Source organism: Scardinius erythrophthalmus (assembly GCF_964197995.2).
Source record: "Scardinius erythrophthalmus genome assembly, chromosome: 6".
Taxonomy (NCBI): domain Eukaryota; kingdom Metazoa; phylum Chordata; class Actinopteri; order Cypriniformes; family Leuciscidae; genus Scardinius; species Scardinius erythrophthalmus.
In genome coordinates, this window is record NC_138226.1 from 40,146,683 (window position 1) to 40,160,588 (window position 13,906).

At 37.9% G+C, this 13,906-nt stretch overlaps 1 protein-coding gene across 1 annotated transcript in view; it reads left to right on the forward strand.

Annotated features, from left to right (window-relative positions):
- agps (alkylglycerone phosphate synthase) overlaps positions 1-13,906 on the forward strand; it is a 52,662-nt gene that overhangs the window by 13,227 nt on the left and 25,529 nt on the right. The window contains exons 6-11 of the mRNA XM_081369520.1: positions 150-221; positions 1,269-1,348; positions 3,172-3,252; positions 6,103-6,228; positions 6,386-6,494; positions 12,641-12,768. Coding sequence (XP_081225646.1) covers positions 150-221; positions 1,269-1,348; positions 3,172-3,252; positions 6,103-6,228; positions 6,386-6,494; positions 12,641-12,768 — 596 coding nt within the window. The remainder of the gene's footprint in view (positions 1-149; positions 222-1,268; positions 1,349-3,171; positions 3,253-6,102; positions 6,229-6,385; positions 6,495-12,640; positions 12,769-13,906) is intronic.

Sequence of the window (13,906 nt, forward strand, 5' to 3'; positions counted from 1 at the left end):
AAAAAATGACTTCTTTAAAAAACTTCTTTTTTTAAATCTTTCCGACCCCGAACCTTTGAACGGTGCTTTACGCGTAAGGGTTGTATGTTATGACTGATATGGAGGTGGTGTGTGTGTGTGTGTGTCATAAGTGTGTTTGGTTTCGTCAGGCTGTCACAGTGATGTGGAGAAGATCGTGGATCTGGCCTGTAAACACAACGTCTGCCTGATCCCCTACGGAGGCGAGTACCTTCACAAGTTATGCACAATTACACGCAATTAACCCTAGCCCTGTAGTGAGTACATGTAGTTACTTCATATTACTCAGTACTTAAATACAGAATTATAGTTTAACAAAGACACCTTAAAAGAAAAGTGTAAACCAAGTGTACTTTGGTTTTCAAATAATTTTGAAAATAAGAAAAAATGTTTTGTGGAAACCATGGCTTCCACGCAAATCTGGAGCAGCAATATTAATGTTTTCAATATTGATAATAATCATAAATGTTTTTTGATCATCAAATCATCATATTAGAGTGATTTCTGAAGGATCATGTGACACTGAAGACTGGAGTAATGATGCTGAACATTCAGCTTTGATCACAGGAATACATTACACTTTACTATATATTCACATAGAAAAATAGCTATTTTATACTCTAATAATATCACACTATTTTATTGTGGTTTTGATCAAATAAATGCAGCCTTGGTGAAAAGAAACCCCTTTTAAAAAGAAGTGTAATTCATCTAATAATTTCAGTTTAAAGTATCAATTTAAAGTATTCAGAACATGAACCTAAATCCATTAAATACTTATTTTTTTAATTATTCCTTTAATTGTTCTTAGTTGTCTAAATGTGATGTGCGATGTATGCGACAGAACATTAGTGTTTTAACAGGATACAAAATATAGTTGCATCTAATTTACTTATTTATTCCGATTTTATTTCAATCATTGTGGTATTCTTATTTAACATTTTATATCTGTACATATATAATCGTAAAATATTGTTAAATTGCGTGTGTAGTTTTGAGATTTCTGAGGAGAACAGAAATTCTACAGAGAATATTAAATCTCTCTCTCTCTCTCTCTCTCTCTCTCTCTCTCTCTCTCTCTCTCTCTCTCTCTCTCTCTCTCTCTCTCTCTCTCTCTCTCTCTCTCTCTCTCTCTCTCTCTCTCTCTCTCTCTCTCTCTCTCTCTCTCTCTCTCTCTCTCTCTCTCTCTCTCTCTCTCTCTCTCTCTCTCTCTCTCTCTCTCTCTCTCTCTCTCTCTCTCTCTCTCTCAGGTGGCACGAGTGTGTCCAGTGCTCTTGAGTGCCCTCATGAGGAGACTCGCTCCATTGTTTCTTTGGACACATCTCAAATGGTGAGTGTTTGCACCAACACATGCACACTTACAGGTGTGACGCGTGTGTGTGTATTCACGGTGTGTATATTAAACGTACACACACGCAGAGCTCTCTCTGTTCTCTCTACCTGTCTGTTCTTCTCTCTCTCTCTCTCTGGTTTTCTCCTCTCTCCGCATACTTCATCTGCGGCTCTGTCGTTGGCTGACCTGTGCCGGGGTCGCGGGGTCAGGGGTCGTGCACATGAAAGGCAGTGTGTCGTGAGCGGTGAGGTTGTTTATGAGCGCTGTGAGTGATTGATAGTGGAGGGGCGGAGACAACTGTGGTTTCCTGAAGAGCGTTTAATCCTGTGGGACAAAACCTGCTTGATAGTCAGAACGCCTGAAACACACCAGCTGAAGCAAAGGTGTGATTGTGTGTGTGTGTGTGTGTGTGTGTGTGTGTGTGTGTGTTTGTATTGTTCACTTGAGGAAATGTGCTGGTTTTTCACTAGAGGAAAGTCACGATTATCTGTGTCAGAGGAGATGGTTTGCAGCGGTTGTGTTAGTGTGGTTTGTGGTACACACACACTCACACACACACACACACAGTGACCTCTGTCGGTCTTAGCTCAGATATGTGGGCTGAGTTTAGCAGCAGTGAACGAGTTTGACGTGGTTTGAGGCTCACAGTGTTGACATCACTGCACTTTAATCTAAATCTCGCTCTCGCTCTCATTCCAGCCGATTAGAGTCATTTTCACTGGTCTTCTGTACACACACCTCTGCTGTTTGTGTTTATAAGCTGTTCTCTACTGTATTGCATTGTGTATCTCACATTTGACTGTCTTTGGCCACATGCACATGCTGTTTTATCCTGCATATTCAGCTAGTCTGTGGGTTTCCTGAACGATTACTGTATCCAACAGTCCGTCTTTAGTGCCTTTATAATTATGTGGATTTAGAGTCACGTCGGATCATGGCTGTTTGTTTCTGACTTGTATTGGTTTAATATATATATTATTTTAACATATATTATTTATTTTTAATGAACAAAAGCATACACTACCATTAAATTGTTTATCTTTGAAAGAAATTAATGCTTTTATTCGGTAAGGATGCGTTAAATTGATCAAAAGTGGCAGTAAAGAAATTACACAAGATTTCTATTTCAAATAAATGCGGTTTTATTTTTTTACTTTCACGGGAATCACAGAATCCAAAAAAAAGTATCACAGTTGATTGAGTGAATGATTTCTGAAGGATCATGTGACACTGAAGACTGGAGTAATGATGCTGGAAATTCAGATTTGATCTCAGGAATAAATTACACTTTAACAATATATTCACACAGAAAACAGCTCATTTAAATTATAATAATATTTCACAATATTGCTGTTTTTACTGTATTTTTGATCAAATAAATGCAGCAAACCCGACCACAAACTTAAATGGTAGTGAATCCAACATAGTTTCATTACGTTTTCTGTTTTATTTTCTCCAATGTGACTGCGTTCCTCAAGCTCAAGCGCTCAGCTCTGTTTCCCATGTTTTTGCTCTAAGTTTTCCACTTTTCCACTATTTAATTGTGACGTTTATTCAGTGTTTATTGTTAGAAATTAAAATAACAAAATTAAACTACGGTTCTGAGAATGCCTGAAACAAGATTTTCTAAATATACTTTGAAACCCTCATTTAAACTTTAATTTGAAACACTTTGGTAACAGGGTTGTGTGAACCTCAGACACGGAGGAATAAAGAGTTGGCTGTTTTGTGGCTTATTTCCTGGAAAGAGCTGTGATCATGACCGATAAATGAGTCCAGGAGTGACCTGTTATCTTCTGCTGTGTGTCCCTCTCCTTCAGAACCGAATACTGTGGATTGATGAGAAGAATCTGACGGCTCATGTGGAGGCTGGGATCATCGGACAGGATCTGGAGAGACAGGTCATTGATCCACACACTGATTTCACAACAGCTTTCTGCACAGTCCTTTGTGTGTATATATTTATTGTGTGTGTGGTTCAGATATTCCCTAAATGTCCCTGCAAGGATAGTAATACCAGAAATCCTTGTCCTTGTGGGGACATTGTTTGGTCCCCATGAGGAAAACAGCTTATAAAAGACTGAGTGATGCAGAGTTTATGTGATGTGTAGGTTTAGGGGTAGAGTTTGTGTGTGTGTGTGTGTGTGTGTGTGTGTGTGTGTGTGTGTGTGTGTGTGTGTGTGTGTGTGTGTGAGAGAGTGAGTGATGGGTAGGTTTAGGGGTCGGGTTAGTGTGTGTGTGATGTGTAGGTTTAGGGGTCGGGTTAGTGTGTGTGTGTGTGATGTGTAGGTTTAGGGGTCAGGTTAGTGTGTGTGTGTGTGTGTGTGTGATGGGTAGGTTTAGGGGTCGGGTTAGTGTGTGTGTGTGATGGGTAGGTTTAGGAGTCGGGTTAGTGTGTGTGTGTACGTAATGGGTAGGTTTAGGGGTAGAGTTAGTGTAAGGAGAGAAAATATACATTCTGTACTGTATAAACACCATTATGTTTATGGAAAGTCCCCATAAAACACGGAAACCCAAAATTCATGCTTATGCTGAAGGGTAAAAACAGGCCATTTGCTTGGGACTTCCTGTCTACACACACACACACACACACACACACACACACAGCAGATGGTCCCATTAAACTAATGTCGAAAATGGCACTGGTGCTACTGGTGAGGTGTAGTATTGTGTGTGTGTGTGTGTGTGTGAGATGCATCATAAACATGCCCATCACTGTGTGTGTGTGTGTGTGTGGAGGGATGCCGGACAGATGGTGGAACATTAAAGTGTGTTTGTATTTCTCGGGGGTTTGCTTAATAAAATCACCTGGAGCGTGTGTTTTATCTGAGACTGATCAATAAGTCCATCAGCTCTCTCACAGGTATACGGCTGTCACGTTCTCACACACACACACACACACACACACACACACACACACACACACACTGTGAGTCTGACCGCAGGAAACATCTGTAACGCTCCATAAGGCTTCAGCACTTTTGTGTTTATCCAGAAACTCATTTCCTGCGAGGCTGTTGTGTTTTACTGTCATTCACATTTTTATTATGAAACTGATCTCGTCCTGGTCCTGGATGCTGATTGGTCAGGACAGTGATCCAGCTGTGTTAAAATACACGATGTTGTAGCAGCGATGATGTTCAACATCTGTTCACCAGCTGCTGTTGTTTATCCAGGGGTGTTTATATGTGTATGTATAATTTTTGTTGCCCCAATATATATATCATAATATGCAGCACTAACTATTAACCTTACTTTATATGAAGGACAGTCTAATTTAGCAGAATAATTGTACTTAATGATTTTGCTTAAGTCTGCCATAATATAACATCATTATCAATCACACTGTACGACATGGATATAATAAACTTGGGTACGACATGTATGTGGACTGTACGATGATGACACCTATTGGCTACGACACAAGTTAGTATGAAGAATAAAACGTCATCAGCATGTGCTAGTGCTAAACAAACAGAGCAAGGTGAATCGCACTTATGTGGTTTTTATGTGCGTTAAAAAAAGAGGAGGAAGCGAAAGAGGAGAACATGGATGTGGTCATGGCTAGGGAAAAGAGAACAACTTGGCATGACAATCTTGTGAAAGGAGCTTGAGGGAAGTAGGTTTAAGTTTTAGCACCATGTTGCGCTGTTCTCATTTTTATTGGCTAGTCAGGAGATGTAGGTTGTGATGGTTATGCTAAATTTATGACACTGTCAGAAAACTATCACATACCATCTTTGGTTGCAAGACTGTAACAACGGCTGTCTTTGAACCTCTCTCACTGTACAACGTATGACCAATCGGCCATCTTCCCGTCTCTCTCTTTCTTGAAATTAACACAGAAGTGACTTAAACTGCACTTCATCGTCTGGCCTCTAGAGACAGGCTGCAAAAGAGAGTCAATCCCATAGACCCCCATGTTAAAACGCCCAACTTTACAGCGGAAAAAAAACGTGTTTACAGCCTGGTACAAAAAGTGGTTTTGGTCTATAAAGCTAATTTTGCCCTTCATGACGACTGTGAGGGTGGTGAATTTTTTTATAACTCATCCATTTAAATGATATTAAGCCTTAAAGTTCTGCATAATTAAGGGCGTGGCCACTTGAGTGACAGGTGGATTGCCGCTGATGTCACTACTAGCCGTTTGTCTGCTAGCGTTAGCGTCACGTCACCTCAGCTAATCCGCCTAGCTGCACATTTTTGTTTATACGGCCAGCTCCGCCCACTTTGGGATTCAAAAATACTCTTCGGAAACACTGCGGGTGATGTCACGCACACTACGCCCATATGTCTTTACAGTCTATGTGTAGGACCATCGTTTAGGAGCCACAGAAATCGTAGAAATGCCACGTTTGGCTATCTTTCATCTGGGACAGCCCAAAATCATACAATGTGTACCAGGCATAAGAAAACACATAGTATATGTGTGTGTACTGTGTATAATTATTTTGTATTTATAAATACACATGCATGCATATATTTAAGAATTTGTTTTATTTATATATAATATATAATATAAATTATGCATAAATATATATACGGTATATACATGCAAATATTTCTTAAGTATATACATGCATGTGTGTGTATTTATATATACAAAATAATTATACACAGTACACACACATATACTATGTAAACAAACTTTTATTTTGGATGCCATTTAATCGCAATTAATCGTTGCCCAGCACTAGAAAAAAAATACTTTGTAAGTAAGATGTTGTTTTGTGTCTGTGATGTGTGTGTAGTTGAATGAGCGTGGTTACTGTACGGGCCACGAGCCGGACTCCATGGAGTTCAGTTCCCTGGGCGGATGGGTGGCGACCCGTGCCTCGGGCATGAAGAAGAACATCTACGGCAACATTGAGGACCTGGTATGTCTTGCTGTCTCTCAACACACACACACACACACACACACACACACACACACACACACACACACACACACACACACACACACACACTTCAGACGTGTTTTAGCCGCATCAGTCTTGTGTTCATCATGTTACCTGTGATCTGGTGTGTTCCCAGGTGGTGCATATAAAGATGGTGACCCCTAGAGGAGTGATTGAGAAGAGCTGTCTGGGGCCTCGCATGTCCACTGGCCCCGACATACATCACTTCATTATGGGCTCAGAAGGTACGGACACACTGTGTGTGAGGAGTGTATCTGTGAATCTCATGAACATGTCTGGGTCATATTTCACCTCAAAGGTATATATTTGTATATATCTTGACACTTAAAGGGATTGTTCACCCACAAATGATAATTCTGTCATCATTTACTCGCCCTCATGTTGTTCCAAGCCTGTATGAGTTTCTTTCTTCTGTTGAACACAAAAAAAAGATATTTTGAAGAATAGGGTTTGCCAAGCAGTTGATGGACCCCATTGACTTCCATTAGTATTTTTTTTCCATACAATGGAAATCAATGTGGTCCATCTTTTTAGCTTTTTTTTTTTGTTTATCAGAAAAAAGGAATTCATACAGGTTTGGAACGACATGAGGGTGAGTAAATGATAATACATTTTTCCATTTTGGGTGAATTATCTCTTTAAGCACATTTTAAACACAAATTCCTAATGTTTAATAGTCTTAATTTTTCTTATGTAAAATTACTCTATTCCATCTTTTGGATTTTGAGGTGAAATGACAGTCTATGTCTGTTTGCAGCTGCGCTTCAGGTGACCCGAGTTTGAATCCCAACTTGTCTTCCTTTCTGATTTCGTCCCCTAAATAATTAAACAAAATATATCTAAATAGAGGTAAACAATGGCAAAAAAAAATATTGACTGTAAAACTAAGTGGGGCAAGGAGCATGGTGATCTTGAGGGTACAAAGAAAAAATAGGGCTTTGCACGTTCTATGGAGATTTATATTTGTACTGTACGCATACTCTACTGTACATGTACTCTACTGAACCAAAGTACCTGAATATCTCAGTCTGGAGTATCTGATCACAGTGCTTTTGTATTCATGACAACGAGCATTACTTTCTCTGGATCAAGCAAGTTTAATCATGAGTCTTCAAGGTTTCATTAGGAGACTGAAGGTCAGACACAGATTCTCTATGCCTCCTCTTCTCAGTGTGCACAAGGAAGTTACTTTGACATTGGTCGGGTCACTGGTAGTAGGGATACGTTTGTACTGAAGTGAGAGTTTGTATCAATCACTATAGGATTTCAAAAACACAGTCCTCTTTATCAGAGATAACTGCAATAACTGCACTTTTATACAGCAAGAGACTATCTGACCAATACGTCAAGTGACCAACCATAATTAATTTTCTTGGATTTCAACCATGGATAATTTAGCAAATTAAACTCTGAGTTTACCTCAAATATAAATTGTGACTGAAGCCATATTTAGTCCCCGTTAGCCAGTAGAGGGCAGTGAAACATGTTTAACTAACAGTGTATGACATACTGTACAGTGGTGATGTTTCTCATGTTTTCATGTGGTAATGTTTCTCACACATATTTACAGACTCTCTTTAGACAGGGCAACGGGTCAGAAGTACGTGCTTGATATTTTTCACATCACCATTCTGTTTAAAAGTATCCCCTCATCCAAAGGAAATTATATAATTATTAATTTGTCTCTCTAAAAATTCATTAAGGCATTCATGAAGCCCTGAAGTGATATAAATGGGCCATAACCATTGTATTTAGCTAAATGTTCTGCAGCTCTTTACGCCACATCTGAATTCTTTGTGGGAGGATGATTGTTTCCCAGGTTTAATCTGCATTAATTAAACATTCATGATTCCATTAGGAGGGACATCTGGCTTATTTAATGGCTTTGTAATATCAGGGACATTTAGATCCTAAAGAAGGACACATTTCACTTTTTCCCCTTTGACGCACTAAACTTCAGATGACAGAATTGTTTTTTTACGGCGGTCGTGATTCTAGTGTCAGAGGTGTGTGTTTGATGGTAAACTGGGTTTTTGTTACGTTTCAAGGAATATTTTGGGTTAACCCTCTGGGGTCTAAGGTGTTTTTGGGGTCCTTGAGATGTTCTGACATGCCCTGACATTTTTGCTTTTTTCAGTTGCTTATAAACATATTAATGGCAAAAAAAAATTACACACTATTTAGCACAAACAGGGCTACCATGAAATGTGAGCAACAAGAATGTACATGTCTGCATTTTTGAGAGAATAATGTTTATGCATGGTTATTGAAAAAACTAAAAACTAAAGTTTCTGAAATAAGGCCATAAAACACATTCTAAATATGTGCCAATAAGGCTTTTGTCTAAAATATGTCATTGCCTAGTGTTTTTTCTTCAAAATGAAGTGAAAATCACCCTGCCTTATCATTCACATAACACAATACATTGATTTGAATTTTGCAAAGCACTTTCTGTTTGGAAAGGCCATATGCGGAGTGGGCGTCAACGGTCATGTATATGTAGTGGTTCACACCTGAGGAGACAATGGGGCCTGCATACTTAATTAGCCTTTCATTCAGGTGAGTCACTGAGCCACAAGAATGTTTCCACATATTGTGCTTGCAATTTGGCCTATAATATCCAAGGAAAACATGTCTAGTAATTGTGCAGTTAATTCTCATACTGTATTTTCAGTTTTGGAATATTTATCCTCTCCCCAAATTTGTCAATAATAAAACACAATAAAAGTTATTTAAAGAAAAGGCTTATATTTACCTTTTAATAGTTTGTTTACATCTACCTTGTAAATATATTTTTTTATTAAAAAGGTTACAATTACAACAATTCAAGTGTAATCTTTCTTTGTAAAAACTAAAGTATACATTTTATCATACATATTTCAAAGTTAAGGATTTGATTGATTATTTGATAACTTTATTTTTGACAAAACATATTATATTTAACATAAGCAAATATTGGCAAACTTATTTGAAAGCTTATTTGAGGTGGCAGATATTTTACATTAAAAATGTATAATCTATCCAAAACTAATCAACGAAATGTTGTCTTTCATATGTCTGTAACATAGGTCTTTCATTTTTATTATAAGAAATATAAATGTTAATTTGCAGTTTAATACGTTGCTTATACAAATACATTTTATTTCAACATATTTTAGTCGATATTTACTGAGTGTAGCAATACAGTTTGCTAAAACCGAAACATTCATACACAAACAGAAACGCCTGACTGTAACGTTGTTTTTATGAAATATAAGGGCATATAAATGTTAATTTTCAGTTTAAAACGTTGCTTATACAAATAGTCTACATTTTATTTCAACATATTTCTGTCGATTTTTACTTAACTCAGTACGGCAATACAGTTTGCTAAAACATCATCATTCATTCACACAGAGACGCAATTTAAATTTAAACTGTCTTTTTGCGAGCTGTGGTAAACAGCGCGCATCTCTGCCGTTCATTCATTCATAAACAGAAACCCGATTCACGTGAGAAGAAAAAAAACTTACAGTATTCCTCAGCTCGCTCCTCGATATACCCGCACTTCTGAGGTACTTTTTTCATTATTGTTATTCCTCACAGCGCTACGAGACGGTGTTAAAGTAATGATCTGAATAAACTTGTGTTTCTCGTGCTGATATGGGGGCGTTCACAGGATTGAGCGGATTGCCTCATTCATTTGCGTTTGAATAGCGCGCGCTAGTTGTAATGAGGTCGACTGGAATCGCTCTCTTTTAATACAGATTTCACAAGATGAGAATATTTGTTTTTTATATAAATTACTTCATTTAAGAGAAGAGAATTCAAGCTTCATGCCTGTATGTCTGTTTGCCTGTTTGACTGAGTATTCGCTGAGTTATTGTTCATTTTCGGACGCGTTTCAGAATGGACTACACTGACAGATAGAAGGCAGAACTCGTATCACGTTTATTTTTCTTTATTTGGCAAAAAGCACAACACTTTGTTTTTATTGTGAGTATACACAAAAATAATACACATTTAACAGAATCGATTGATGTATGAAACTTGCTTGTAATATCAAAGTCCACAGAGCAAAATTAATTTCTTTTGAACTGAACTGAAAAAAAGCGAGCTGGTATCGCCGGCGATACCGTCGACCTCAGGGGGTTAAATACAACTTAAGTGAAAATAATTTCACTTTTCAATCTATTGAGCAGTTGTTCTGTACTGGGGTAGTGGAACAGAAGGTGTACAGTATTTAACCTGGAACAATTCTTGTTATAATGATCACTGTAAAAATAACCCGTTCAATTTATTGTAAAAAAATAATAAATAAAATTCAGAAATTCAGAATCCAGTAAAAAAGAAACAATTCAAGAGAGACAATATTTCAGATATTACAGGATAGTGTATTTAAGATATATTTCATTTAGTGATATAAGACACATTACACTAAAATAATGCAATAAATATTAACTAAATAACATAAATTGTAACAAAACACCCTAATGTACATTACTGAAAACAAAAATTTGAACAACAAACAATTGAAATATAATCAAATGTGATGTCACTCAGGGACTTCTGGGAATGTCCTTTTACTGTTTTTGCACTGGAAATTATTTGGTAATTCATAGTTTCCTAAAAAACATAAAATAGACAGTATTTTACAGTAAAATTACATGTAATGTACTATTAAACCATTTACTTTTACTGTTTTTCAGTATAATTTATATGGTAATTCATAGATTCCTAAAGATTTTCCTACCTTATTTTATAGTAATTGATGTTAAACTGTTCACTTTTACTGTTTAACCATAAATGATAAAGTATTTCATAGTTTTTTGCTTCCAAATCCATATATTTGACATTATTATACAGTAAAATATATTGTGATGTCAAACCATTTACTTTTTTACTGTTTTCACTATAAATTATACAGTATTTCATAGTTTTTACTTCCAAAAGCCATAAATTTGACATTATTTTACATTAAAATTACATATAATGTGATGTTAAACCATTTACTTTTACGGTTTTTACTCTGTAAAATATATGGTAATTCATAGTTTCCTTAAAAACATAAATTAGACAGTATTTTATAGTAAAATTACATGTAATGTGCTGTTAAACCATTTACTTTCACTGTTTTTCAGCATCATTTGTATTGGTATTTTGGTATTTTACTTATGGCAGTATCTTACAGTAAAATGGCAGTATCTTACAGTAAAATTACACATAATGTGATGTTAAACCAGTTACTTTTACTGTTTTTACACTGTAAATTATATGTTAATTCATAGTTTTACTTCCAAAAAACTAAAATTTGGCAGGATCTTACAGTTAAATTACATAATGTGATGTTAAACCATTTACTTTTACAGTTTTTCACGCAAAATTATACAGTAATTCATAGTTTTTACTTCCAAAAGCCATAAATTTGACATTATTATGCAGTAAAATGTAATACGATGTTAAACTTTTACTGTTTATAACTATAAATTGTATGGTAATTCATAGTTTTTACTTCCAAAAACCATAGATTTTGCCATATATAGATTTTGAAAATATGAGTGAAGGGTGAGGATGAGTGGCGTTTTGATGCTGAGGTATGTTCTGCTCATAAAGCTTCATCCAGCATACGGTCTCAATGATGGGTCGTATAAACTCTCCACAGGACTGTTACACACTCATACATGTTCTCTTGCTCTGGGCTTTCGGTAATGAGTCTAGAAGCAGCAGATGCAGGGTTTCCCCTGCGGGGTCAGAGGTCATGCTGGTTCGGGACAGAAAGCCTGCTGCGCCGGGCCCCGGTGACTCTGCTCTCCCCCCAGTGTGTCGTTTGATACTGACCTGCTATATGTCACAGAACACACAGTCTGTAAATCTCTTTGCTTCCTTTTGTAGTGGAAGAAACTTGAGCGTTCAGGTGAAAATTAACATTCAGATCTCCTGCAGAGTGTCAGGGGTTCCTCTCGTGTGTGTGTGTGTGTGTGTGTGTGTGTGTGTGTGTGTGTGTGTGTGTGTGTGTGTGTGTGTGTGTGTGTGTGTGTGTGTGTGTGTGTGTGTGTGTGTGTGTGTGTGTGTGTGTGTGTGTGTGTGTGTGTGTGTGTGTGTGTGTGTGTGTGTGTGTGTGTGTGTGTGTGTGTGTGTGTGTGTGTGTGTGTGTGTGTGTGTGTGTGTGTGTGTGTGTGTGTGCGCTGCGTACAACCCTCAGACTGACTGTTGTTGGTGTTAAGGACTATTCAGATCATGCACATAACAAACTGCACACATATTCAGCCCTTGTGTGTGATACTGTAATACTGAATCAGATCAAATCTCTTTGGTGTGATACTGGTGTGATACTGGTGTGACTCCCATCTGTCCACACATTCCAATGGTGTATATGTGTCTCGCTCTTTAGGAACTCTGGGAGTGGTGACTGAAGTTACAATGAAGATCCGACCCGTTCCCGAGTATCAGAAGTACGGCTCTGTGGTATTCCCAAACTTCCAGCAGGGTGTGGCGTGCCTGAGAGAGGTGGCCAGACAGGTCAGTACAGGCCTACATGTGACTAACCCAGCTGTGGGCAGGCTAACTTCATTTTCTAGTTATTATACTGTTAAGTTTTTTAGTTTTTTTATATATATATATATATATATATATATATATATATATATATATATATATATATATATATATATATATAAGCTAAAAAACTTAACAGTATATCACTATAGTCAGGTCCGAATCTTCAAGATTGTGTAACCCTGTAGGCATTTTTGAGGAAAAGTTGTTATACCACATTTTTAGAAAGTTCAATGTCTCCTGAATAAGGATCCATCGTATAACATTGAAATAAGGGTCCCATTTTCTTGTAATTGTCATTGAAACAATAGGTGCATTATTCAAAGCCAAAACACTACAGGTGGATAGGGTAAAAATTTTAAGTTATAGATATCACCATAAAACCTTTCCAGTTTTTCACTTACATAGAGACAGACATTTTTTGTATTACAAGTTTTCTGAAATGTCATGTTTACATATGCAAATGAGGCATACCAGTATATATATATATATATATATATATAATTCGAGGGGCAGGCATACCAGTGCGCGGTTCCCCCTTTCGGGCTAGCCCTGTCTCTTCGCGTCTTCACAAAGGTTGTCGAGGCAGCCCTTGTTCCTCTCGACGACTGGCTGATCCTAGCTCACTCTCGAGACAAGGTTTGCGAACACAGGGACCTAGTGCTGCGGCACCTAGCTTGTCTGGGCCTTCGAGTCAACTGGGAGAAGAGCAAACTCTGCTCCGTGCAGAGGATCTCTTTTCTCGGTATGGAAATCGACTCGGTCGCCATGTGCGTGCGCGCGCAGTCACTGCTAATTTGCCTTCGTCAGTTCGAGGGCAAGAGTGCGTTTCCACTGAAACTATTTCAGAGGCTCCTGGGGCATATGGCATCCGCAGCCGCAGTAACGTCGCTCGTCTTGCTTCATATGAGACCGCTTCAGCTTTGGCTTCGCGATCAAGTCCCGAGGTGGGCATGGCAACAAGGCACGCTCCGAGTCCCAGTGACTGCCTTCAGACCTTCACCCCGTGGACGAACCTCAGTTTTCTATGGGCTGGAGTGCCCATAGAACGAGTTTCCTGGCATGTTGTTGTATCAACAGATGCCTCCATAATGGGCTAGGG